The sequence below is a fragment of the Lates calcarifer genome, linkage group LG16_LG22, assembly GCF_001640805.2.
Source record: "Lates calcarifer isolate ASB-BC8 linkage group LG16_LG22, TLL_Latcal_v3, whole genome shotgun sequence".
Taxonomy (NCBI): Eukaryota; Metazoa; Chordata; class Actinopteri; family Centropomidae; genus Lates; species Lates calcarifer.
In genome coordinates this window covers 15,621,422-15,648,778 of record NC_066848.1, presented here as the reverse complement: position 1 = coordinate 15,648,778, position 27,357 = coordinate 15,621,422, and the positions used below count along the sequence as shown (strand labels likewise).

Here is a 27,357-nt window from a genome sequence, read left to right as displayed (position 1 = left end):
CCTCTCCACCCTTTCTAGCCATTAAGGCTGGTAAATAGGGCCGTGACCCCTGGCTAGCAAGCCCGTTAATGGGTGCGTCTGTGGGGGCACAGCTTGGCTGGCTGTTCCCCTGTGCAGGGCCTCTCTTCCAGGGGCTTTTAAACGCGTAGAGCTGGGGGCCTGGGAGCTCCATAGATGTCCATGCATCCTGCCGGTGATGGCTCTACCATAAACGGTGGTGAAGTGGGAATACGTTCCAGATGCTGCGAGGGGAAACGAGTGCACACACACGCATATGCGCACAAATGCACGCATACCCATGAACATTCAAACGTACAGAAAAAAAGAAGCCTTACACACACACACACACACACACACACAAACACAGTCTCTACGAGTGTGGGCCCCGGGGAAGAGGAGCTGTGAGCCTGCATGGAGACGAAAGTTCAAGGGTCAAAGACCACATGAGATCGTCCGGTCATTACTCATATACAGACAGCATTGTGTGTGTGTGTGTGTGTGTGTGTGTGTGTGTGTGGACAGAGGGAATGTAGGGCAGTTAAAAAGGGAAGGTGTATCCTTTACACCACCACACCCTGCCTGTTACATACACTGAGTGGGAAAAGACTGATACTCTGCAGCCTCCAAAGCAGCTGCTGAGATGCTGCTCTAGAGGCAAAATAGTTTGGAGACCGTTATACAAGCAGGTGATTACGACATTTTCATAACAGGAAACTCACAGGAGCACAAAAAGCCAGACCCAAGCCTGTTATTTAATTTAGTTTGATATTTGTGAAGACTGATAAAGAGACCCTTATGCAAGCTTCAAACCACATGAGTCTAACATTCTCTTGTCTAGATGGACAGACAGATAAACAGGTCCATTTCATACATAGTCTCTCTCTCCTACGCCCTCTTCTCTCACACAGACACATATAATGACTTACTGTGATCAGCGAGGAATTCACAGCTGACCTGGATTCACACCACAGCCACCAGATACTGGATCTGACTCCTTCTGCTGTTTCTCATCCTATGGTTACTCACTGACACTATCTATAGACCTCACTACTATCATTTGTTCATCCTCTCTGACCCAAAACTACCTCACTGTTTTCTTTTATTCATGCAGTTACCTCTTTCTCCTCAGCATGGGGAAAAACAGTAACACATTCAACTGGCACAAACTGTGGTAACTGTCATGGAAACATCATGAATATCGCAAAACAAAACACATCACAATTACTCTAGCCTTATCACATTTTAGGTCATAGTTGCCCTAAAATGTTCATTAGTACATATTTATGCATGTGTGTGTTTGAATTTTTGTGTTGTTGATCATGTTGCAAGGTTAAAGGCTAAATTTAACATATTTTTCAGCAGTGTGCAAAGACAATGCAGGCGCATCACCTCCCACAGCATCCTATACTGTATATTATTGATCTAACACTATTTACGTTATATAATGCTATGATGTTTTAATTACAGCTTCACTGTGGATTTCTAGATGTCTCATCTATCGCTTTATACACATTTTCCTAATTAACTGCCTTTCCAAAGATGCATGTTTGGTATTTTTGGAACTTTGAAAAAAAAATTAAATGCTCAGCTTCACAATTTCTAACAATACAGGAGGGTTTTGGATTGTCAGAGAGATTGTGTGTGATGGGAGAACGCAGATATCTGCTGTGATTTTAATACAACTTAGAGTATAAATGAAAGAACTCTGCAGTTGCTTACAATATACTAGTTGGACATCTGTGTAAGTTGCATTTCTGCCTCTGCATCTTTGTTGTTGTTTATTCCTGTTTACTGTTGCTACTGTATCTCCTTTTTATACTCTTGTTTTTCTTGTTTTTTACAGAAATTTTACAGAAATTTTCCTTTATCCAAATTGAGGGTTACAGATTTTACAGATTGTAAAGCCCTCTGAGCCAAATTTGTGATTTGTGATTTTGGGCTGTATATGACTCTTAACTTACCACTGCAAGACTGTAAAATACACTTGTACACTGTTACACAGCCACAGGCTCCACTTGGTATCTGTGTGTGTGTGTGTGTGTGTGTGTGTCTTTGAAGACAAGTGTAAATTGTGTATAACCCAGACACCGCAGTGTTGACCACAGCCTGTGATGCTGTCCAGACCACAGGCAGCTCACAGACACCACTACTGTGTGTGTGTGTGTGTGTGTGTGTGTGTGTGTCCCAACAAGAGATGAAACACAGCTACAGTAGTAAGCCAGACACGAGACACACTAATATTCCATTACGTAGTGCTCTTTTTCCGCAACAAGGCTGCAGGCTGCACACAGTCACATCATACAGCCATGATTAAACATTTACTCTGTAGATTAGTCGCCTCCAGGGAGACGGTGATTACATTTACTTTACATTTAAGGAATTTTGCTGACATTCTTTTCCAAAAAGACTTATGACTGTAACAATAAAATAAGCTCTAATTTATACATTTTCATTTGAGACGTGTAGCTTAAGTTCTGATCCAGAACGGGAGGCCACACAAAGCAGCGTGGTATATTCACGTACAGTTAGTGAAGTGATTTAACTCGTTTGAAAGACAACACAACAACATCTGAACTCAGGTGAAGGCTTCAAATCACAGAGAAGCCTGTCAGTAGAAGTATGTCAGTATCAGTCATATTCCTGAATCCTAAAATGCAAGGGTTTATGGGTAACAGGAGACTGAGGAAGACATCTGATCACCAGCAGTTCCACATACTTGGAAACCTAAGCTTTACAGTTACCAAAACTCTGTCCAGCAAGAAGATATATGTAAGAGGCATGTGCATGTGAGTTTGTTTACAAGCTTTAGTTCAATTTTAGATCTGTGTCATAAAACAACATCAGTAAAGTCAGGCTCTCTTTGACTTATCCAGCTTCTGTAAGCCTGACTTTGGCAATCCTGGATAACAGATTTCACAGGGCTAATTATGAACTGGCTCTGTTATTTCTGTGTTTTCTAATTTCCAAACATTTGCATCAGCTACAAACACATTTGCATGAAACAGATGGAGTTAGAAATGACTTTTTAATCACAGGTGGTATCAATAGACTAAAAGCACTGTATTTGGTGATATGCAAAATTGGGAAATAAAATTGTTGCAGAAGTAAAAGTCATAAACGTACACTGATATAATACTAAAAGTAGAGTATGTAGCGACATTTGTGCACATATCACATTCTTATAACAGTAAAGATCATTATGACAATACATATCATTATAGCTGCTGGCAAAAAAAACAACAGGAAGCTAGAGAATAGTGTAACTGTAAGTGTATCTGGCATTATGAGCTTCTGTCAGTAGGATGGTGAACATTTGGATTACAGCATCAAAAAACTAAAACTAAAAACTTAATTTAATCTGAAAACTATTAAGAAATAGGAAAAAAACATTAACACCACCTTGTTTCAGTCACTACAAATAAAAACGTCTCTGTAGCTCTGAATTTCATTAACACAAGTTCATGATGCAAGGACTAACAGTGAGTGACAGTCTGTGAATGGTTTGCTTATTATGGTTATAATTGGTTAAGTAAGGCAGACCAAGCAGTTGGAAAAGTGCTAAAGTTAACCAGATCCAAAGAGTTTGTTTTTTGTGTCAGCTCTTTTTTTCTTATAATCTTGGGTAAACTCATTAAACCAATTCAAAATATGGAGGCATATGGCCAGAAGTGGAAATCCTTAAACTGACTTACTGCAGGGTATTTGTTAGGAACAGTGAATTAGTGTTAAAAAAGTGTAGTAGCAGCTTTAAGAATACAGGAGAGACAGGAATTTGACTGCTGTTTTGTTGTTCTAATTCCCTCCTCTTTTCTCTTTTCTTTTTCTCTGTTGCTGTTTGTTCTCCATATGGGTTCCCCCCGCTGCATGATGAGCAGGTGAGTACCTCGGTTATTTCACACACACAAATGCACATACATACAAAACAAAACACCCATTGAAAATGTGATACATCACCCAAAAGATTATATAATTAGTGTATTTACCAAGATGAGTTGTAAGTTGTTGGATCTCAACGTGACTTTCCTTATGTGTGTGTGTGTGTGTGTGCATGTGTGTGTCTGGGAGTGCGGCCACCCTAATGGATGGAAAATCTCTTTACACACTCCAACACAAGATCAAACCATCCCTTACTCACACTTGCATACACAAACACACACAAAGAGTAAATCTGCACACGTGCATAAACGCACATCCTGCATGGAAATGTTACTGCTCTCACCACTTTCTCTTTTTCTCACTCTGTCTTCTCCGTGACTTCATCTCACTTTTACTCCGATCCTGTCCATCAGTTCAACACACACACACACACACACACACACACACACACACACACACAAATGCAAAATCTCTTTTCTCTGTCTTGTGCTTCTTTTGGCAATCTCAGAGAAGCTTGTCATGGTCCAAGCCCTGCTATTAATAAAGTTATTTCAGCTACAAGTGCCTCATATTAAAAATTCAGCGATGGTTTTGTTTTTCTCTCAGTCAGGGACTCTGGCATGGAGCTAGTGTCGTGGAAGATTAGTTTTGAAATTGCTGAACATAAGGAAAGTGCTAAAATAGTTAAGATTAGCTAATGGAATACCTGTTTGTTTAACTGAAACAGCTTGGTCATGCAGAGTTAATGTCTGATCCTCTCAGTTCTGTCACATCACTGATTTTGTAGCTCATGTGACTCTTGAGGAAAATAATTAATCTACGTTTGTTCCAAAACAGATCTGTCTGTACCCCAAAGTGACCCCTGGTGAAATCCCCAGATCAGCTTCTGCAAAATGTCACACTTAAACTAAAGTTCACACTTTCCCAAAACCTTTACAGACAGTGTTATATTGTGGAGATATTGCTTGCAAGCAGGTGAGTGACTTTAATGGAATCCACCAGATGCCTAGATGATGAAAAATCAATTAAAACACTCTTAAAACTTCAGTATTATTTTAAACAGCTTTCATGCTTATATTGAATTTGAGCAGTATCCCTCCATTATACAGCTCACTACAATATTATATCACCAGTAAGATAATATCAATTAGATCAGTGTTTCCCAACCTCTTTGAGCCGTGGCGTTGTCTCACTCGCAGCATGACTATGTACTTTCGTATTTAGCGCGATACTGCCTCTAGTGGAAGAGCATGTAATTGTTCTGCCTGTCACTACACGCCACTCGCTTAGAGTACCAATCAGGTTAAATTGGATAATCTTCCACGGCACACCTGATGATTTCTTACGGCACACTTATGTGCCGCGGCACACTGGTTGGGAAACACTGAATTAGATAATGAGGGAATGGAAAAAAAAACAGTGTTCATCTGTGATGACTGCACACATAGATGATCGTATCAGACCAGTGTAACTGTACCTCACACAAGTGCACATCAGAGCAACACGCAATCCCTGCGTATTCCAATACTCCCACAGGCGCACACATTCGTGTGTGCAATGAAAGCATTCATTTTCGTGCCACACAGGAGTCAATATTTGTATCAGTCTTTTCTATTATGTGGAAGCACAGAGAAAAGCAGCTGCACTTGCTATCGCAACAGACAGTTCAGGAAATAGCTAGCAGTCCTGGACACACACCCACTAACACACACGCAAGCACACACACACACACACACTGCTGGCTGTAGTCTTGTCAATGTGCAACAGCTGGGCACAGCTTAAGTCATAGACGCAAGTGTAAAGGCATGTGGCCGCAAGGCTCCTCAGTGCTTCTGTGTGCATGCATGTTTATGTTTTGTGTACATGTGTGCAGACCCCCAGCAGCAGTGTCAAGTGAAGTAATTGTACACAGATGCTTTACAGTTGCACATACACAGTGCATGGTTTGTTTGTTTGTTTGTTTGTTTGTTGTTGCTCTTCAAAAAAAGTGTGTACCATGTAGCTTCGATGTGGTGACTTTGAATCAGAATTAGAGGTGAAAATAATAATGATTATTCGTCTGATATATACAAAATTTAAAGGCAATGACAACAGCATATGACAAGGTGCCAGATCCTGATGTAAGGTCACACATAGCTTATTTTTACTTGAGGTATGTTTGTACTTGGTTAATAGTAGCTCTAGAGGCTAAATGAATGCTCATTTGGTGATCCTGTTCCACTGGGAGGAATAATATTTAAATGTGCTCCCTGTTCAGTCATCTCAAGGTGATCTGGAAAAAAATAACTGTAATGGATCATTCCTAGGTTAATAAGGTTGTTCTGGTTATTCAACAAGGCTGCTTGGGTGTTGCAGCTACAGGTGAGGGGAGGAACGTGAGGCTACGCATGGCTTTGTGTGACTTACACTGTACCTGATTGATTTATAGACAAAAACCTTCCCACTTTTCTTTCTTGAATACTTGTGGTTGAACCGATTAAACTGATGGAGTTCACCATTCATCAAACAATCAAGCCCTCCCTCCTCCTTCTTTGTTCCCACTGGTCTTGTTGTTTGTAATTGACCTGAAATTGTGCTAGGAAATCATGCCAAACTCTATGTGACTCTGTCAGCCTTTACTGGACGAGGCTGTATCTGTTTTCTTTAAAGTTTCTTTAAAGCATTGATGGCTGCAATCCAGAGGAAAATGTTGACATGGAAATCATTACAAAGACAGACAAAAATGAAAAAAAAAAAAAAACAAAGAAAGGAATAAGGAGAAGAGGAATGAAAAGAAGAGAGGCATAAGAAGCCTGGAGAGAAAGCAATACATGACAGGAGCTAGAAGGTAGACAGATAGAAAAAGAGTAAAAATACAGACAAAAGAAGGCAGCAAGACACAAGGAATTGATGGAAAAAGACACATACTGAAGACATTGCAGTGTGTGGCGGTTAGTGTTAATCAGGGCGGGGAAGAGCCTCGCAGGCTGCTCTTGATGGGAATTGGCGTGTAATCAGCTGGAATAATGTTTGGGCTGTGACAGAGCCCTGTGGGACGGGGTGGGAGGTGTGTGCATGTGTGTGTGCATGTGTGTGTGTGTGTGTGTGTGTGTGTGTGTGTGTGGTAAGAGTTTGGGGGCCAGACACCAGTGAAAGCAAAGCAGCACACTCAGCAACCCCCTAAAAGGGTTTCATCAGGGTCTTGCTGCTGCTTTTACTCTCTGTTCTCATATTCACACTCAACATTCAAGTTTTAGTTCGACATCGAAAGCAGCCAGTTGTGGTGAACTGAAAGTCAAAGCCGCAGCGCACCGGCAGCATCTGAAAAGGTGATGTGAGAGCAGCAGTCAGAAACGCTGCCTTGCTGTCATTCTCCATAGTTTTCCAAAATTTCAACATCAAACAATAATCCCACGTTTCCTGGCAGGAAATACCTGAGCCAGTACACAGTTTTTTGTCCTTATCCGAAATGTTCCAGCAGTTACTGAACACAGCGCCTCTGGGCAAGTCCCATACTCTGCTGAATTTTGAAGTGAAAAGAAGTAAACACAACCCCTGCAGCAAGCATCCATTAAAAATGAGCATTTCTCCAAATGTTAAAAGTTCTGTTACCTTTTATTTTGCAAGCTTGCAGAAGAGAGAGCAACTCACAACTCTGAGACTTCCCAGTATAGCATCAGGAGTCAGGACCTTGACAGGAACTAGACACTCTAGTTTTGTGGCAGCATTGCATTCTGGTCCATAAAGACCACTGTGGGTATTGAAATAGGACGATAGTTGACTTTGGTGCAAATGGCAGCACCACTCAGTCAGAAAGCCCTCAACTTCTTTGCTTTTAAAGAACTGGCACCAAAAACCTATTAAAAACACAGATGTTTTTAATTGAATATTTCTACTGTCAAACCCCATATTGTAGCTGTAAGATATATTTCAGCTTGACAGTAAGTTGTTTGTGATGGGCCGCACACATCCTCAGGAATATGAGAATTAACGCGATGTTAAAAGACTTGGCCAACTGATCTTAAACAGATTAATCATTATAATAATTAATAATCAGTAATTCAATCAAATCAATACCGAAGGAGATGAAGCGGTAGGCCTATGGCTTTACCATCACAGGGAGTCTGGATAAAAACAGATGCAGGGTGTTATGCAGTGCACATGTGTAACGCATGTGCACGCAAAAACACCCCCCCAAAAAACGCACACACATCTCATTGATACACTGCTTCAATCATAAACAAGTATGTTACACACATTATACACAAACAGACGAAAACATTAGATTGCCCACAATTTCCCCGCCAATCAGACATCAAACAGCAGTCTGAGGGTTCCCAGCCAGAGCTTTTGATCTGGTTAAATGGGTGTCATTGGGGCACACGTTTCTCCCATCTCCCTCCATCAGCAAACAGCCATTTGTCCTTATCACTGATTATCCGTCTTATCTGGAGGCCATCAGCTTTGGCTGATTAGGACATTCCCAGAATTCCATCTTTCCCTCGCTGTTGGAATGTCTGCATTTCTGCTGCTTGTTAAAATGTTGGCTCTAAGTGCACACTTTCCCCTGTAATACTTTTGTTTGCTAATTTATCTATGTTGTATTTTTTCCTACTGTGTTCTATTATAATCACAGTGACATTATATACTTGGCACCTACTAGTGCATATACACTCAAACAGGATCTAGGATTTTGATGCTTTTCTTTTTCTCTTTCTTTTTTTTTTTGTCTTAACTAGTCAAATTATTGCCAACCTGAAGCTTTAATCATTCTGGGTTACATTCGCCAAGAAAAACTGTATTTTCAGGTGACTTAACGTGTGACTGCATCTGCAGAGGCTTTCTGCACAGGCTGTCTTTAACTCCCTGTGTTGTTACAGTGAGTGTCCGGCTAGTGTTAACAGCAATGATCCTGTCCAGAGCAGAGTCATGCAGTCAGCACAAACTGCCAGCCTATTTTTCACTGGTCAGCCAATAACAACATAGATATATGGAGCCCAACGAGAGTCCGGTGTGCACAGTCAGGAAACAGAGCGCCATATTTTCCTCCAATTACACGTCGGTCTGCCTTTGTCTGCCGCTCGTGCCACTAATCGTTAGCAAGGCACTGTTTCCCCTGCCTCTACCCATCATGAGTTCTTCCATTTCACCCTCTTGGTGTGTATGTGCACAAAAAGTGCATTTTTATTCAATATTCTTCTCTTTTAATATTGTTAAAGGTTAGGGTTGCATATTCCATAATCCAGTCTGAGTGTCTTTATTCTCTGATTGTTCTTTCAATCCGAAATCCACCCTAGTTTAAAGTTATTCTAAGGTTTTTAACATATAAGATGATTTTTTTGAAAAAATGTTTCTGTTTTTGAAAAATTTAAAAATGAAAAGGACTCATATTTGCAGCCAAAATGTAGTCCACAGTGTGTGTTTACTCTCTTGGTTCTGGGTGGAAATTCTAACTTTTGTATGGATTTTGTTCCTCACATGAAATTTCCTTTTTCAAAACAAAAACTTTAAAATGGATCCTAATGAAACAAGAAAATGCACAACATGACTCCATCCATTGAGAAAACACACTGATGTGGACATCTGCAGTAAACTCTCTGATTTCTCTTTATGAAATATTAGCTAATTTTATTGGTAATTCTAAAAAAAAAGAAAGTGATATTATAAAGCATTTGTTCTCATATCTGATATATTAACTCTCACTCAGACTGAATGACTGGATAAATTGTTTTCAACTCAGGTACCGCTGCTATTAGTTTTCTTTTATTAGTTTTTGGTTATGCTCATATTTGGCTCTGTTTTCATAGATCGCATTCACATTTTATGAGGGAGTAGGCCCATTAAAAAGTGTATATTTATGCCTTTAGCATTGCACTAAGTAATTCAGAGAGATCTGGTTCTACACAGGACGTAAAACTGTGTGTGTGTGTGTGTTCGCTTTCCTCCTAGAGGCAGCAGAAGTAATTGTTGAGTGCAGATTGTTTCTGTACCTCTTTCAAACACAGGCAGCTTTCTTGGTGTCTTTTCTTTTGATTTGAAAAAAGAGAGAGAAAGGCAGAGAGAAAAGACAATAACAGGAGGTATAGTTGATTCTTTCTTGCCTGAGGGCTGACTGTGTCCCACTTCCACCAGACTGGAAATGGGGGGAAAATCTCTTTCTTCCTCTCTGTCTCTTTCACATTTTTTTTTCTTGTCTGACTTTCATTCCTCTGTAGTCTCTTTTTCTATCCCTTCTCCCCTTTTCACCCTCTCCGTCCTTACTCATCCTCTCATCAGGGCGTGGTGAACCATCATACCTTTGCCTCCACTCATCTCTCAGTCATCTGTAAAATTTCCAACACATTGCTCTCCGTTTGCATAAAGAAATGTGCAGTCATAAACACCTAAAAATAAACATTAATTATGTTAACATAATAATATCCACTGTTGTTATTGTGCACATTCTATATTGTCTCACATACACCTTTTTTAAAAAATAAAATCAAAAACAGCAGGAGCATGTAGCTGCATATCATCTACTTATTATTTCAGTGGATTTTTGGCTTTGGTACGAGCAATTGTTTAGTGCTCCTGAGAGTTTCTAATTAAAACCAAATGAAATGAAAAACCAATTGATGTTGTTTTGCTGAGGGAAAATCCTCTGGAGCACATGATATGTTTTGTATCACCAGCAGCAGCCATCAGCAGGTAATTGGGAATCAGTTGTTCTCAAACTTCATTAGTGGGACGTTAGACAAAAAAGACGTCACTGCGCGAGTCATGCTGATTGACTGACAAGTGATGTCTAATGCAAAAACGGCGCAGTAGCTGAGGACCTTCTGATTCCTGTGGTTTTCTTATTATCAGGCTTCATTGAGGCTTTTTATTTGCATGTATGTGTGATGTTGATTTAGTGCCTGGAGCGTCTGTGAAACCTTTTCACACAGACACCTCATCATCCCTAAGCGCTCGCATCCCTCTAACCTTCATGTATCCTGGAGGCCAGATGAAAGGAAACACCACAAAAATCGAAGAAGCAGATTGTAATTTTAACCCTTACACCCTTTTTTTCCCTGTAATTAATTCAAAACCTGTAATCCAAACATTCAGAGGGATGGAGGAGGCAGCAGAACAGATGGAACCGCGTTGGCCGATACACGTGTTGACGCACTTGATAGCTGCTTGGACTGAGTTTACAATAACAGCATATATGCATATTTATGCACACACATACACACACTCAACACTCAAAATGCTATAAGCAGCACATATATATATAGTACAGACTCACACTTAACGCTGCCATAAGCCACGCTGAGTCAGCCTCTCTCCAGTTAAGTTGCCCTGTCTCCGTGCTAAGGGAACCAGTCAGCCATCTGTTTGCCTAATGAGCTGACTCTACTCCGCCAAAGGAATTCAACAGCACAGCTTCACCCCTCTAATTCCCGTATCCACAGTTCCACGGTATGTTTTAGCCTCTCATCTCCTCCTGCTCTGTTCAGCACAGAGCAGCAGCGCTTTTGCGCACAGCTCCTGATTTAGTGTTTTTTTGTTTTTTTGTTTGTTTGTTTGTTTACTTTTTTTGGATTTTTGTCATATTGTCACATCACAAAGGGAGAGTTGGCTATGTCAAACTTTCCAGTTACCCCTGCTCATTCCTGTTTTGTTTATTAGAAGTGCACATGCTGTCTTTACAGTCCACTTCATAAAGAAGTTTTTGAAAGTATTGAAAAAGTTAGGTTAGCAGGTTAGCTTAAGGATGAGAGGTTGTTTGTGTCAGCCCTGTGACTGATTGGCGATCTGTCCAAAGTTACACCCCGCCACTTACCCAGTGTAACCCCCACCCCCCTGCAAACCTCAAAGAATAAGTGGTATAGATAATGGATAGATAGATGGATGGTTTGTGCTTATAAGTGGCAGAGAAGCACTTGATGAAGATACAGTTTTTGAGATCCAGGGATATGATCCACTGAGCAATGTCCCCTGTGCCCCATCTCACTCACCGCATTTCCTGCCATCCCTCCACTCTCTGTGCTCAATTAAAGGCATAAAATGCTCCAAAAATATTGCTAATCCTTTAACCACGACAAAAATGCTTCTCTACCTACCTCATTTGACCCAGTCGATTTAGGGTTGCACTCCTTATTCACGTCTTATTCAGTTTAATATTTACACAAAATGTCAAATTTCAGTGTCCAGAAAGCCCCTCCATTTTCCTCTGGCATTCACCATTAATTTTCTAATATCCAACCTGACAATAGGCACACAGATACTTCACTTTCATAGCTAGTACTGACTCATGGTGCTTTCAGATGCTCAAGGGCAAAAATCAAACATGCACTTAATTAAACTAAACAGACATTTTATTTACTGATCTGATCTGAGGAGGCAGCACACAAAACAAACTAAACCAAGTGCACTAAAATTCAAATATGAACCTTTTTCTTATTTCCAGGTCTGGAAATTACAGTGAAAGTCCCTCTTTTAAAAAGAGAGCGAGTAAACACGCTGTCCAAATTAGCTTCACAGAACGCCCGGGTTGCCAAAACATGGACAAAAAGCAAGAAGAGAGTCCTGACAAACCGTATTTTGGATCTTGGCTTAACTGAGCTCAGATAAGCTGCCCAGGCATTGTACTCATTCAATCATAGTTCTCTTTGAATCGTACCAGCAACAGTCTGAGTAATGAGCCTTCATGCACATGCTTCCAGCTCATAGTTAAGTGGCATTAATCAAGTCTGCCCACTAAGCCCAGTGGATTTCCTAAGACACAAAAGGTGTAATTCCTCCTGTCATAATGTGTGCAATAGTGCTGGCTAAGTGGGAAACGGCACTGTTTGGACGGCAGCATGAAGGAGGAGGAAAGTGTATCTGCTAAATGTACACAGCCAGCACTCGGTTTATTGTAAAATAGATAACTTCAGGTCTTTAACTGCGCAGCAACTGGAGAATTGTGCTTCTTATTCCCTTGGCTCGGAGGTTGGATGGGACTGTGTTTATGTGTGCTTTGATTTCTCAGAAATCAAATGATAGAAAGCGTTTGATATGAAGTTCAAGGAAAAAGAGACACAGAAACTGAACCGAACTGAACTGACTGACGTCTTGGCGATTTTGGCATCTGATGCTTTTTTCTTGGTTTGTTCAAGATTAACAGGTTAAGAAAACTACAGTCGCTCCTGCTCTTTCTCTCTCTGTATCACTCTCTCCTCATCTCTAGCTGTCTATCATTCACTCCCTCTCTTGCCCTCTCACTCATTCTCTCTCTCTGTCTCTCTGACATCTGCTGTGCAGCACTCTGAACAGGAGTCTTGGAGTGGTATTAGTGCTGAGATGGGTGTTGATAGGAATCTGATGTATTCTGTGTGTGTGTGTGTGTGTGTGTGTGTGCATGCGTGTGCCTGTAAGCTAGTGTTTTTATGAACCCTGTTAGCTGTTGGCTTTCTTCAACAGTATGTCAGTCTGTGTCTAGTTAGCGAGAAAACATACACACACACACGCACGCACACACACACGCACACACTAAAAGCTTTTCAACTCTTCTCGCACCCGTCACCCATCCTTGGTGCATCCCACATCACGGAAAATTGGCTCCTGTCCGGCTCTTTCTTTCTCTCTGTGCCCCTCTCCCAAACTTTACTATCTGTCTCTCTCTGTCTCCCTTCACTGTGATCACATGGCCTCTAGATGTGGGATAAGAAAACAAACAGCTGCATCTTAAGCCAGTACACTCACTTGATGTTGTGGGTTTGAGAATGTATTTTTTACTTTGTGATACATTTTGATTTTGCTTAGGGTGCATTATTAAACATTTTCTGTTTTTGATATTCATTTTTTATTGAGATTTAAACAAAAGGATTTGGATGGGAGCCACAGAGAAAACACGAGTCGCTGTACATCTCAAAATTCATACATTAACCAAACTGAGGTTCATACAGAAAACAAAAAAATATCTATATGTATCTATATTGCACCCCTCCCTCCCTCTGAAAGCCCTCCCTCCATCCTTTCAATAAACTGTAGAATTACCTAAGCCAGCACCACCCCTTACTACCCAATTCCCCACTCCCTGCAACATATGGAATTGCCTAAAGAGTAGGACACATTGTAGAAGCTGTATCAAAACATCTGCTCATGTTGTTTTCTATGTAAACTCACAAACTGATGGATCAGGATACACCACCGCCTTGTTTCTGAGAGGCAATATGCACTGAGAAGCCTGGGCAAGCATATCCTGAATACCGTAGCTCTGCCACTGATTAGACCAAAATGAACATTGCAGCCAAAAAATAAAAATACTGGTTAAAATGAAATGCAATAAAGTCCACCGCTGCTTTGCTGCTGGTGTTGCCGTTTCTTATATTTGCAGAGCTGCAACTGAATGTCTGAGCATTAAACTGACCTGCTCAGTGAGAACAACTCAAGCTTCCCTCAAGCTAAAAAGCCACATATTGTAGAGTTGAGAGCAACAGGTCGGCCTAATGAATAGAGCCATAATCCTTCAAGCACTTGCATTAACACAGATACGCCTCTGTGAAGCTTTCTTCATCCAACCCAGTTCCTTGAACTTTCTGAGGTGAATTATAGAATGACTGTTATTATTATGCTCTGCTTTTTGATGGAGAAAACCTTTCAGAAGTTGTACAGAGAAAAACTGGCCCGTGCAGCGCCGTGTCCTTGGCCCGGCTCTGTTTGGTCAAGTAGTTGCTTAGAAATAAAACCGTATGTTTTATCGCTGCCATCATCAGGTAAGATACTGCACTCGACTGGATAAACACAAGGATTAACTAATAGACTGTTGGCAAGGAGTCAGCCCAGGCCTCATCCCTCTTTCTCACCCCCTCCCTCTCTCTTCCATCCCCCACCCCCCCATCTTGCTTTTTTCTCCTCTCTCCTTGTCTTTCTCTGTCGCTTTCATTCAACCTTCCCTCTTGCAATCGATATAAGACACACACACACCATCATATAAGAATAATAGAATATTGATGAGAATAAAAACATGATCAACACAGTGACAGCTGACATAGTGAGAAAGAAAGATGAGTCAGTGAAAAAGAGAGAAACGAAAGAGAGGAAGAGACTGACTGTGCTCAGTCTGCTCTCTCAGCTTGTCATCTCTGTCTTAATCTCTCCCTATGTCTTTTCTCTCTCTTGTTTTATCTCTGATGAACCAATCTACCAGGCCTTTCCTAGAAGGAGAAATTATTAATAGCTAAGCTCAATCTTTATCTTCCCATCGCAGCCTCCTCTAGCCCTGCTGCTTTCATCCAGGAGAACCTGTCGATCTCTCTCCTCTTACAGTGCTCAGTGATTTGATTCACAAGATTCAGCATTTGTGTAACTGTGGAGCCCCACGCTGCTCTTTTTTCCCCCGGTGCATTCTACCTTCATATTGCATCTTCAGATGTTTCTTTTGTTTTGTTACCTTGACATTATGAGACATTGACTTGTGCTCTTCTCCAAAGCGACTGGCCTCTCTGGATCTCTTAGTTTCTCTTTTCCTCTTTCAGTCTTTTCACTGTCTGTTTCCGTTCCCTCCCTCCATCTTGATTGAAAGGGTATGCATGGTTGGCACAGAAAGAAAGAAGGAAATAGATAATGATACCAGACTGTATTGTGTGGAAAACTCTGACCTCTCACGTACCCAATCCGTCACACACACACAGACACAACACACTTTCACTTCTTCTCATCATCAGATGCTTATTTTACATAAACAGTGTTTTTTAATCATTAGTTTCTTTTTTTCCTTTATTATCGTAAATATACTTAATATGGGAGCCATATTATATGTGTCTCTCTCACACACACACACACAGACACATTCTGCTGTAAGCCTGTTTGGTGGTTTTAAATCTTCTACTTACATGTGTCTTCTGAGAGGCAATTTATTTTCCACATGAAAAAGCAAAATAAAATAATCCTCTCTGTGGAGTTGTGTGTACTATACAGTGTATAGAGGGCTTTATATGTCTGTAGTTATTTATTTATCCACTTATTTATTTATCGTTCATATCAGTGTAAAAAAAAGTTTGTCTGTTGTTAACAGGCTTAAATCTGTTTGTTGTTGCTGTCAGTTTTTTTTTTTTGTTCCATGTTTTTTTTTTTCCCCTTAAATATCTACAAATTTTGAAGATTTTTTGAGGATAAGATTAAAAAAAAACTTCTCGTACAAAAATGGTGGCATTAAGTTGACGATGACTCACAGAGTTTACACTTCTGTTATTGAACAGTTTTCTTTTGAACTTTTTCTTCTAACGTCTACCTTAATCACAAACTAGCAATATGAAAAAGACCTACAACACTTAAATCAGGTAGATTGGTTAGGTTCAATATGGACATTGGATCAGTGTTCATTAAAGAACTCCATTTAAAATTCAGTGAATTGTAAAATCATTTTTCAGTGTGTCATGCAACTACTGTTTGTTACTAGCTGTATGTGTCTCCTCCATCTTGTTTGCATTTGAAGACATGATGCCTGTAATGAAACTGATCTGTAAGCCCAGACTGCAAATCTGCACACACACAGGCACACACACATTTGCAGCTCCTTTCCTCAGGCTTTTCAGCTTGTACAGGAGTAGTGCAGGTTTTTTGGCTGTATATGGTTTTGTCTGCATGTCCTCAGGTCATTCATCAGCATTAAGTCCAAAGCGGGCACTCTCTCACACTCTCCCACACCTGCAACTTGTCCAGGGTCCGCTGAGGACGTCAAGCACCAACCTCACCAGATGTTGGTCTGACAGCGTGACGTCAGAGTGGGCCAACGCTCTGACACAAACACTGAAATATTTAATAAAAGGAGCTGACTGGCATTTAGAGCAGAGCGTCCAAAGCAAATGTTGTGAATGGAGTGAACTCACATGTTCACTGCTACTTGTAGAATAAATGGCAGCTCTTAATGGTACTGAACATTAACAAATCACCGCTGTTAAGCAGTATCATTACTCACACCCTTCTCCTGGGTATTATATCCTAGTTTTTATTATGTTATTATTATGCTATTTTACAAATTAAATCTAAAAAATTACAAATATATTACATTTCTGTTGATCATTTTCCCACCTTCCAAGGGGGTGTTAGTTTCAGCTCATGCTTAACTCACATAGACTAGAAATGTGAGAGATATGTGACATAATGGCTTTTAAATTAACAGTTAAAGTTCATCTAACTCTTGGCAAGAAAAAGAAAAGTGTATTTGAATACTCTTCCAAGGTAAGGAAGCTGTAGCATGTACTGTAAGTAAACATATAGGTTGTTATCATTTCTAAGGTGTAAGATGTAAAGAATATGAGATTTGTATTTAATAGCTGTAGTTTAAAAGCCAAAGCCGAGAATAATCAACATTATAAAGCGATCCTAATCCTATCATGGTTTACTGAACAGTTCAGAGGCAATCTGAAAATATATATTCATTGGATAACCTTGCTTCAAATCCACACACCAAACACACACATCTTCATACATTTACTTTTCAAGCATGTTCACACACCACACACACACACACACACACACACACATGCTGGTATCAACAATTCACCTCTGTGACTGAATGATCGAGTGGCTAATTCACCTAGCAACTAATCAATGGAGCAGTGTTATTAATCACAGGTGTCATCATGCTCCCATCACTCAACAGCAGCTTCTCATCATGTCCAACGCATCATCAACATCATCAACAAATTTACAGAATAAGATGGCACTCAGATGGAAAACACACAGTGTGCCAGGTGCACAAACTGATATTGATATTATGTTGAATGCAACTAGGAATGATTTAATAAGTAAAAAATATACCAATCTTAAATGGAAAAAGCCAAGAGTGAACATGTGAACTTATTTCTCGGTATTCATGTTCACACAGTAGAATTAGTAGACCCAGGTGTCAAACTTTTCCATCAGCATATGTGAACATAGCGTAATAGTTAAAGATAAGAAACAGCAGTCATCTGAAGGCAGACATAACATTTCCAATTCCTGTCTGTGAAATGTTCAAGGACCATCTGTTCTCCTTTGCTAGGTGATGTTTTTAGCTTGGCTCCCTCAAACGGGAAAATGCCACTATAGTAAATGTGATTTTGTATGTGATGTTGAGTATGACTGCAGGCCGTGTTGTTGCTACCATCAAAGATAAATAATGTGTGTTTTTGAAATTACTCATGTAGCTTGAATGTGCATTGCAGAAGCTATTCAATTTCAAATGATGGACTGATGTCTCTGGAGGCTGTAATCAAGGTCTCTGAACACAGAAACAATGCTCTGTTTTTGTCATTCAGGCGTACAGTATTCACTTTTATTTTTTAGTCTTTCACTCTTGTTATTCATTACCTCAAGGTCTGGTTCTGCAATGTGAATAGAGAGATTACAAAGAAAAAGAAATATGATGTTTTTTTTTTTATTTTGAAACCGACACCTTGTGCAGAAATATCTTTGAATATGTGAGTGACTAATGTTTGATTTCACAACTGTAGATACACTTGAATACAATGAATTATTTCACCTAAAGAGAGGCATTCAACACAAAGTCTTGTATTTGTCAGGTGACAAGCCTGTCTCCAGGTACACTTTACTCTGTGTAATAAATATGTATGTATATCTGAAAGATTTCTGATTGGCTCAAAGGTCAATCTGATCAGCTATCAGAAGTTATTAGACAATTTTTGAGATGACACCTGTTGATATGCTCAGCGTCAATCCACAAGATTTTTTTCTGCTAACGTAGACGATCGTAATGACAAACCCTAAAGTTGCGTTCCTTTAATGCTGGCAGTTTAGTCCAAATCCTGGAGTAGTTTGCCTTAAACATCATAGTGTATCAGTATGAGTACCTTTCAAAACCTATATACGTACCAAAAATTTGTACCACCTGAACAAGGTAGTCTGATATCAGTTCCAGTCAAAGCATTTGTAGTGCTCTTGCATTATTAGAGGCTAGGTTGTAGTAGTAGTTTGTGTTCCGTGTTGTCCAACCACATCAGAACACAGAGATGTTTATACCTAATCAGTACATGCCACACTTGGTGGAGTGACAAGCCAGTAATCATTATATTGTTAAAATATGGGGAAAGACACAGCAAGTTCTGATGGAGTATACTGGCACCTTTAGCAAAACTTGATTTAAAGTTGTCACAGATATCTTGATCTTGTAACCAGCAGTGGACAAAACAATCTCAAGTCAAGGTTCGCTTACTTTTTGCACATAGAAAAGTTGTTGTAATGTAAATTAAAAATGTAAAATTTTATACCAGCTAATTGTCAGGATGATCAGACATTGTACACACACACACACAGACTACACTACCACAACTCGATGCTGTTCGTAAATTTGCTGTCCACGCTGTCTGTCTGTATGACAGTAAAGAGTACCATTAGTGAAGGAGCCAGTATCAGATGCAGATGTGGGCTGAATGCTGGCAACGACCAGTCCTCCTGTGCTGTAACTCAACTGCAGGTGCACACACTGTTCATACACACATGCACATCCACCTCCCTGCTCATATTCCTCACGGATCCCATGGAAAATAAATGGTGGCATCAATCATACAGCAGGGCCAGGAGAGAGAAAAAGACAAAGGGATGGCGAGGTAGTCCAGAGAGAGAGAGAGAGAGAGAGAAAGGCAAACTAAAGCAGAGACAGAGAGATGGAGATGGGAAATGAAGAGAAAAGCAAGGCAGAGGGAGAAACAAAGAGCATAAAAGATTAAAGAGAAAGTAAGACAGAGTAAGAGGAGGGTCTGGAAGGGAGAGGGGAACAAGGCTGGAACACATTCTGTACACAGAAAACAAACACTCGAAGATCTGTAGAGATGAGAAGACCATAAATATCAGAAAGACAGATGGTATCTTTCAAAAAAAATTAAAAAAAACAGTTCACAGATACTCTGAAGAACAGCAGGCTGGGGCTTCTAGCCAGTGCATATGTTGCCTGGAAGCTGCCTTATGAATTTTAATTTGTATTTGCTCATTAACCAAGTTACCATATGACTTACAAGGGACTGAGTAGTTTCCCTGCGGGCAGCAGAGGAGGGGTATTTTCGGTCAGTCAGGCAATAAGGAGAGCTGTGATTGGACTTGCCAAAAGGAAGACTGACACAGTCTGTGTTTATTTTCTAATTAGAAACAATGTTTTATGCAGATTTATTCTCTGACAGTATCAGAGCATCAAATTCCACTTTGATAATAAGGGAGAGCGTCAGTATTACTGTAATTTCTATTTGTATCTAGTAATGATGGTTTTATCTCAGTGTTCCCAGATATCTACTCTAACATCTCTTCACCCTGATACAGTGGAGTTGTATGGGATTTTGTTCTTAACAATGAAAAGCTGCATTTAAAAATGTCTACAGTACCATGTTTTTTCACACAGCAAGGGAATATATAAATATTTCCTCCAGTAAAAACTGATAATGGCCAATGTTTCTGGAATCACATGTTGCATTTGAATATATCATTTTTTCACTCCCATTCACCTCTAATTTGTTGTGTTTACTGATATCTAAAAACCTGGACAAATAAAACCAGAGGCTAAGTATGAAAATATTGTTATTTTTTAATTTGTTAGCATAAACAGCAACAACCACCACAGCAAATAACAGGCAAGGTCCACCTGTTAACTTTATCACAGGTAGCTGTAGCCCAGGTGGCGTAGTGGGTTTGGCTGCTATTCGTAGGGTCGATGGTTTGACCGAGACACTGAGCCTGAGGCTGGAGGCAAAAAATCTGATTTGCTATGGATAAAATCTTTTGCCAAATGATGGTAATGTGACATGACAAATCAAAGGGAAGGGACTCCGCAGTGCAGTTTAAAAAAAAAAAAAAAAAAAAAAAAAAAAAAACATCAACAATGCTGCCATGGAAACTTGCAGATTAACACTTCGATGGAATTAATCTTCCTTCTTCAGCTTTAAGTGAATAACTGGACAACAACTGTAACAATCACCATCATAACCTTCAGCACTGCGTCATCTGCTTGTTCACTGTTAGAAGGATTTGTTTGCCCTCAGTCTGTCCACACAGTATGTGAATCAGCTGAATTGCCACAGTAACAGTAATATAATAAAGCTTGGTGAAGCTTTAAACTGTGCTTAATCTGGTCCTAATGATGCTCAGAACGCTTTAAATCCTGCTTAATGTAGCCCGGCAGAGGAGAAATAGTCACATCATTCTTGCAGACTCACATTCAGATATTGTGTTTGTGTTTGTGTGTGTGTGTGTGTGTGTATTGCTGCAGATGTGTGCATTACCAGAACTAATGAGCCAAAACCTGTTATTTAGTGATTAAATTTCATCTATTATGCATAGCTGATTTGTGTGTGTGTGTGTGTGTGTGCGCGCGTGTGTGCGTGCATGTGTGTTTTGTCTCCACAGGTTTATCCTGGTGTTTGGATGTTTGGTTCTCTCTGTATTTTCCACCATCCCTGCTCACCAGGAATTCTCCTCTCACTGTCTGCTCATTCTGGTAGGATGTACTCACACACTCATACACACAACTACGTGCGTTCAATCCAGATGTATCTCCCGGGGAGAGCTTACCGAGTTCATATTATTGTATATGAATTATGTCACATGGTTAAATAAATAGTAATGAACGTGTGTGTGTGTGGCTGAGTGATGCTCATGTGTCCATTAGAAATGCAGACTGTGCATCCTCAGAACTGTAACGGTCGGTCCCTTGATACTCAGGGTCAAAGTCATGCTGTTACAATTCAATTTAAGTACAGGCTGTTCTTCAGATGTGATTAAGCAGAAAATCAGGGCATGTAGGAAAAAAAGAAAACACTGTAGTACAAATAAACTGGAAGTGCAAGTGGAATGAGCAATAACACAAGTAGAGGTGTTGTTTGAAAGACAGAAACATCATAGGTTGAGTTCAGTCAAGTTAAATTAAAAAAAAAAATATGTTCTCATCTTGCAGATAGTTTTGTTTTCATTTGAGAAATCTATCTCAAAATTTCTGCCTCCACTCCAATAAAATGGAGAAAAAGTGATTATACATGTTTGTCCAAGTTACTGTGGATAATCCACAGAACACAATTAATTATTTTCATATGGACTTTTTTTTTTTTTTTTTTTTTGGAAGAAAGTGGTTTCAGTATAAACTCATTATCCAGACATCATGCTTTTGTTGTTGTTCTCCTGTCATTTGGGTGAGCCAAGCCTTTATAGGAATAGTTTAATATCTTGGAAAATATGTTCATTTGCTTCCTTGATGAGAGTTAGCTTAGAAAATCAATACCTCTTTCAGATATGTCCATTAAATACCGAAACTACAGCCAGTATGCAGTTAGCTTAGCATAAAAACTGGAAGCACAGTATAACAGCAAACAAGATGTCACATGCTATAACTGATGCTATAGTATCAGCTTTTTAAAAACCCTTGAACAGAGCCAGGCTAACTGTTTCCTCCTGCTGCCAACCTAAGCTGACTGGCTGCTGGCTGTAGCTTACTCTCAGCAAAAAAACTGATTAAGTCTATCTCCCAAAACATTGAGTTATTCCTTTAAAGGGAAGTTCTATTATTTTATAGCTTTCTGTCCCAGTTGTGACTAATAGAACTAGTTAAGAAATCACATTAAGCTGTAAGCCATTTTTTTTCCCTGGAGACATCTTAAAGTGTCATAGCAGGAAAAGCACAAGTGTAAGTAATAACAGTAACAATGGCTCTTTTCCACTGAGGTGTCACAGTAAGTCAAGGTAGAGAGCCAGCATGTGTAATAAGGAGGCCCTAGAACTGGCACATCTAAATGGAATACAGCCATTATTAACATTGTTAATTACACCTGTGCTTTTCCTGCCAGGCCCGTCAAAATGTTTACCATTATTGGTGACTTAAAAACACACTCAAAAAGATGTATTCAAGCACAGTAATGATAGTAGAAGTAATGCCGTCTTTTTTCCCTCTTATTTACCTTGTACTGACTTTTGAAATCATTGTTATCATGAATCAAATTAGCCTGTACAAATGTGCTGCTTAGTTTGTGTGTGTGAGAGTACGTGTACATAGTTTCAGTGGTAAAGCTACAGCGAGGACAAGCTTAGCAACAAACTAAACCTAATCCTTAACCCTTTCCTACGACTGTCTTTGTTGCCTGTGCCGATGCATTTGTAGCATTTAAAGGTTTAAACTATGTGGGTTTTGTGTGTGTGTGTGTGTGTGTGTGTGTGTGTGTCCTGCAGGAATTTGTGATGATTGTAGTGTTTGGTCTGGAGTACATCATCAGGATATGGAGTGCTGGCTGCTGCTGCCGCTACCGAGGCTGGCAAGGACGCCTCCGGTTTGCCAGGAAACCATTCTGTGTCATAGGTAGGTCTGTGTGTGTGCGCGTGTGTGTCTCACATTCTTAGACAAAACTCTGGTATCTTCCCCCCAAAAAATGTAGATATATACGTTATCACACCAAGGGTTTTATCCTCAAGTAATGATGGTATTTGCCAATTTTTTTTTAATTATCACTTTATTGTTGAATTGATGTAACTGGTATCAAAAGAGCATGAAAGCACATCCATTTAAAGGATAGTGTCTCTCCGTCCTTATTTTGCTTCAACATGGTGGAAGACAGTCTGCTGGGAAATACAAGAGAGGAAAAAATGGGGTATTTTAGGGTTGTAGACAGAGTGGCAGAGGAAGACTAATAGAGACAGAAGAGGAAACAAACAGCTTGTAGTGAATCAATAGTTGTTTTAAAGGTGATGGATGGATGGGTAGATGGATTTAGAAAGCGGGTGAGTCAACCACAGTTCCTGTTAATATTGTGCAACCTGTGACCTTTAATTTTCACTCTTTTTACTCCCCAGACATCATCGTACTCATCGCCTCGGTTGCTGTGGTTTCAGCCGGTAGCCAGGGTAACATCTTTGCCACCTCTGCGCTGCGCAGCCTTCGTTTCCTTCAGATCCTGCGCATGGTGCGCATGGACCGCAGGGGAGGGACCTGGAAGCTGCTGGGGTCTGTAGTTTATGCACATAGTAAGGTGGGACATTTTTGTCATCTGATCCCCATTTCAACTTTAATTTCAACCTATTTATCTAGGTGGTGGTTTTTGTCTGTTCAGTCAGGATGGATAGCACTACTCATACTAACTGCCCAGGTCTTCTGTTGTGTTTTCCAGATTATTGTTGTACAGGGATATGTACTTCATTCATGTGGGACAGGAAATGTAGACTCTTGTTTTTGACATCACCTCAGCTGTTAAAATGTCCTGTTGATCCTGTTGTTTATGCATACAAACACACACCAACAGTGTAAATCTAAGAGTCTGTTTCAAATACATGGAAATAATAAACTAAATAAGAAATAATTCAGAAAAGGTATCACTGAAGAATATGGTGAGTATATGAGAATATATTTAAAAGACTCAAAATATGTGCACTATAAATGGCATATTCACTAGAAAGTTAAAAGAAAAAGGTTTCCATTGTTGAATTTTTATATGTTGCATGCAATGTATAATTCACCACAAGGGTTTAAGTTCCCAGTGCCACAGGTACATCATATAGTGTTTCTATGTACTCTATATACAGTACGCTGGCATTATTTTCTCTACTTTGAGTCTTATACATGTAGTTGTACTCTGTCTAAGAAGACCAACCAGGTGAAATTTGTCATATTTACATCACAGCAAGCAATTAAGGTGCTTTCCCCCCATGTTACTATAAATAAAGGTTGCATGTAAACTGCACAGTTTTTTGTGTTTTACAATGATTAATGCTTTATGGTGAAAAACAAAAAACAAACTGCTTCTCTAAAAAGAAGACTTTATTCTCATAAGGTGTTGATTAATTTGGGGGGCAAATTATCCAACACATGAGATTTCCCTCACTGTTCATAATATATAATGATTTTGACGTGTGGTGTGTGTGTTGTAGGAGCTGGTGACTGCCTGGTATATTGGGTTTCTGGTGCTAATCTTCTCCTCCTTCCTGGTCTATCTGGTGGAGAAAGAATTCAACAAAGAGTTTGCCACCTACGCTGACGCTCTGTGGTGGGGCACAGGTGAGTGCACACACTCATTACAAGACACACAGAACGTACTAAACACACACAGTTTGTCTGCAGAGTGATTTAAAGCTGTTTTAAAAGTCAGAGCTAAGACTATGACTAAGATTTAGACTTTAAGTGATGAAAACTGTAGTTAATGTAGGTCTTAACATACACTTCACTCATTGTATATGAGTTACCCTTTATGGGCTGACCAGATAAACTTTTCCAGCCATTTTCTCAGTGTTACTATTCAGACAGTGCTGTATCATGTATGGTGAAATGTGTAGCTCAGTTCATGCTTGTGTTGGATGAGTCCAAAAGATCATGGAACATCACATGGCTTTTGTCACTTGACACATTAATTATTACATGAAATCTCACATTTTTAGAATTTAACCAACAACATAGGTTTGAATATGTTTTCCCATCCAGGATTGTACAATTGCTCCCTTTAATCCCAGGCTACATTCACAAAAGCAACAAAAATTGTATGTCTGACAGCAGTGATATATTCCCATTTATAGTTTCTGTGAGACCTTAATGGCACCTGCCATACAAAAAACCAACAGAAAAAGGCCTTTAAGGTCACACTTGGCTACCTGTACTGCACTGTTTCCTCCTACATCTAAGACCCATTACACCATGAAAACGTGGAAATAGACAACACACAAACAAGAAATGGCCCAATCAATAAATTCAATTTTCTCTTGCTGCCAGGTGAGACTGGCCTGTTCGGCTTATGGCAATGACACTCCGACACACCGTGTTCCCACGTTCTGTGGCCTTGAAGCATCGTTCTTTCTGTTGGACACTAACAGCTGTTGTATTAGTTTTGTGAAACACAGAAGTCTAGCCCCAGAAACTTTTAAGATGCATGAGTCATCGCAAAAAGGTGACAAAAAGAAAACTAAGAGCCATCTCCACTGGGCATTGAGACTTAGAAATTACAGTCCAGGATCCAGATAAAGCTGGATTGTCCACAGTTTTCTACACTGATAATATGTCCTTTGCATTTGTGCATCTTTTATTCAGTGTTTTTACACATGACAAGAGATACAAATACTCTAGACATCTGTTGATTGGCACACATTCAACAGTTTTTTTTTCTGTTTTTTGTTTGGCTAATGTAAACTTCAATCAAGATTAGCAAACTAATTAGATAATGCATTGCAGATAAATTACACGTCTAAAACTGAATAATAAGAAACACTAGACTTAGTGCATTAACTCTCTCCTCTCTTATTAATTTGCATTTTTTCCCCTGACTGCAGAAGTCAAGTAATTTGTGGAACAAAAGCTTCAATTTGCCAAATGTACTAATGTAAGCACAGTGCATGGACAGCTCGCCAGTGTGTGAGATGCTGAACCTTCATTTGAATTTGAGTTTAAGAGATAAGACCAAGGATGAGACAGTTAGTGCACAAAAATACACAGATTTTATGTGTGTTTTATGTGTGTGTGTTGCCATCTGTGTTAGTGGTAGTTGTGTATTTAACCCACATACTCCAAGGCTGTTGCTACTCCCCATTTACTACACAGTGCACTATATTTACTGTCTAAATATTACAGTCCTGTGACACTACAGCTGTGATGATGTGAGCTGATGATGATTCATAAGTGTTCCAAATCACACTTACTGCTCACTATAGAATAAACTATCAAGTGTCTATTATATTAGCAGTAGTGGATGAGCAATGTCAGAAAAGGCCCTGATTACCTGAGAGTTGACCTCTGACCCTTCAGATCACCCTTACAACCATCGGCTACGGTGACAAGACCCCGCAGACGTGGACAGGACGGTTGTTATCAGCCGGTTTTGCCCTGCTGGGGATATCCTTCTTTGCCCTGCCAGCTGTGAGTCTGACACATACACTATGACACTATGACTGATTACATTTATTTCTTCACTGCTTCAAAAGTTCAGTTTAAAACTCTCTCTCTCTCTCTCTCTGTGTGTGTGTGTGTGTGTGTGTGTGTGTGTAGGGCATCCTCGGGTCAGGTTTTGCCCTGAAGGTGCAGGAGCAACATCGACAGAAGCACTTTGAAAAGAGGAGGAACCCAGCTGCCAGCCTAATCCAGGTAGACACACACACATGCAGAAACCAAACACACTTCACCTCTACTGATTTTTTTGCAGCAGCTGAGGACCAGTGTGAACACAGAGAACTTCTTCTCCTTTTATGTGCATATTTGTATGTATATGTGTGCTCTTCATGTCTGTTTTGACCATCTCTAAGCTTTTCATTGTGTGTCTGTGAATGTGTCTGAATAAAACCACAAGTGTGTGTGTCCACTCTTTACCCTTTGATGAGTGTGTTAGGAAAAATGCTTGAGTGTTTGCGTGTGTGTTTTTACCATCTCTCCTCCTATCAAAGTAAAGGTGTTTCATTAAGAGTGTACTTAATATGAGCTGTCTGCGCTGTTGGGGTGTGTGTAGCTGACGGTGTGTGAGGCGCACTGTCGTCTCTCAGGTCCAACAGCAACACACACTGCTGGGATTTATGAGCCGTTTCCATGGTGGCGATGATTCCCTGGGCAGACACTCA

General features: G+C 40.0%; 1 protein-coding gene across 1 annotated transcript in view; it reads left to right on the top strand.

The window, feature by feature from the left end:
* The window catches only part of kcnq5a (potassium voltage-gated channel, KQT-like subfamily, member 5a), a 91,506-nt gene that overhangs the window by 41,283 nt on the left and 22,866 nt on the right, over nucleotides 1-27,357 (top strand). Inside the window, 6 exon segments of the mRNA XM_051076504.1 lie at nucleotides 21,199-21,289; nucleotides 23,008-23,134; nucleotides 23,626-23,801; nucleotides 24,697-24,822; nucleotides 26,555-26,665; nucleotides 26,795-26,890. Coding sequence (XP_050932461.1) covers nucleotides 21,199-21,289; nucleotides 23,008-23,134; nucleotides 23,626-23,801; nucleotides 24,697-24,822; nucleotides 26,555-26,665; nucleotides 26,795-26,890 — 727 coding nt within the window.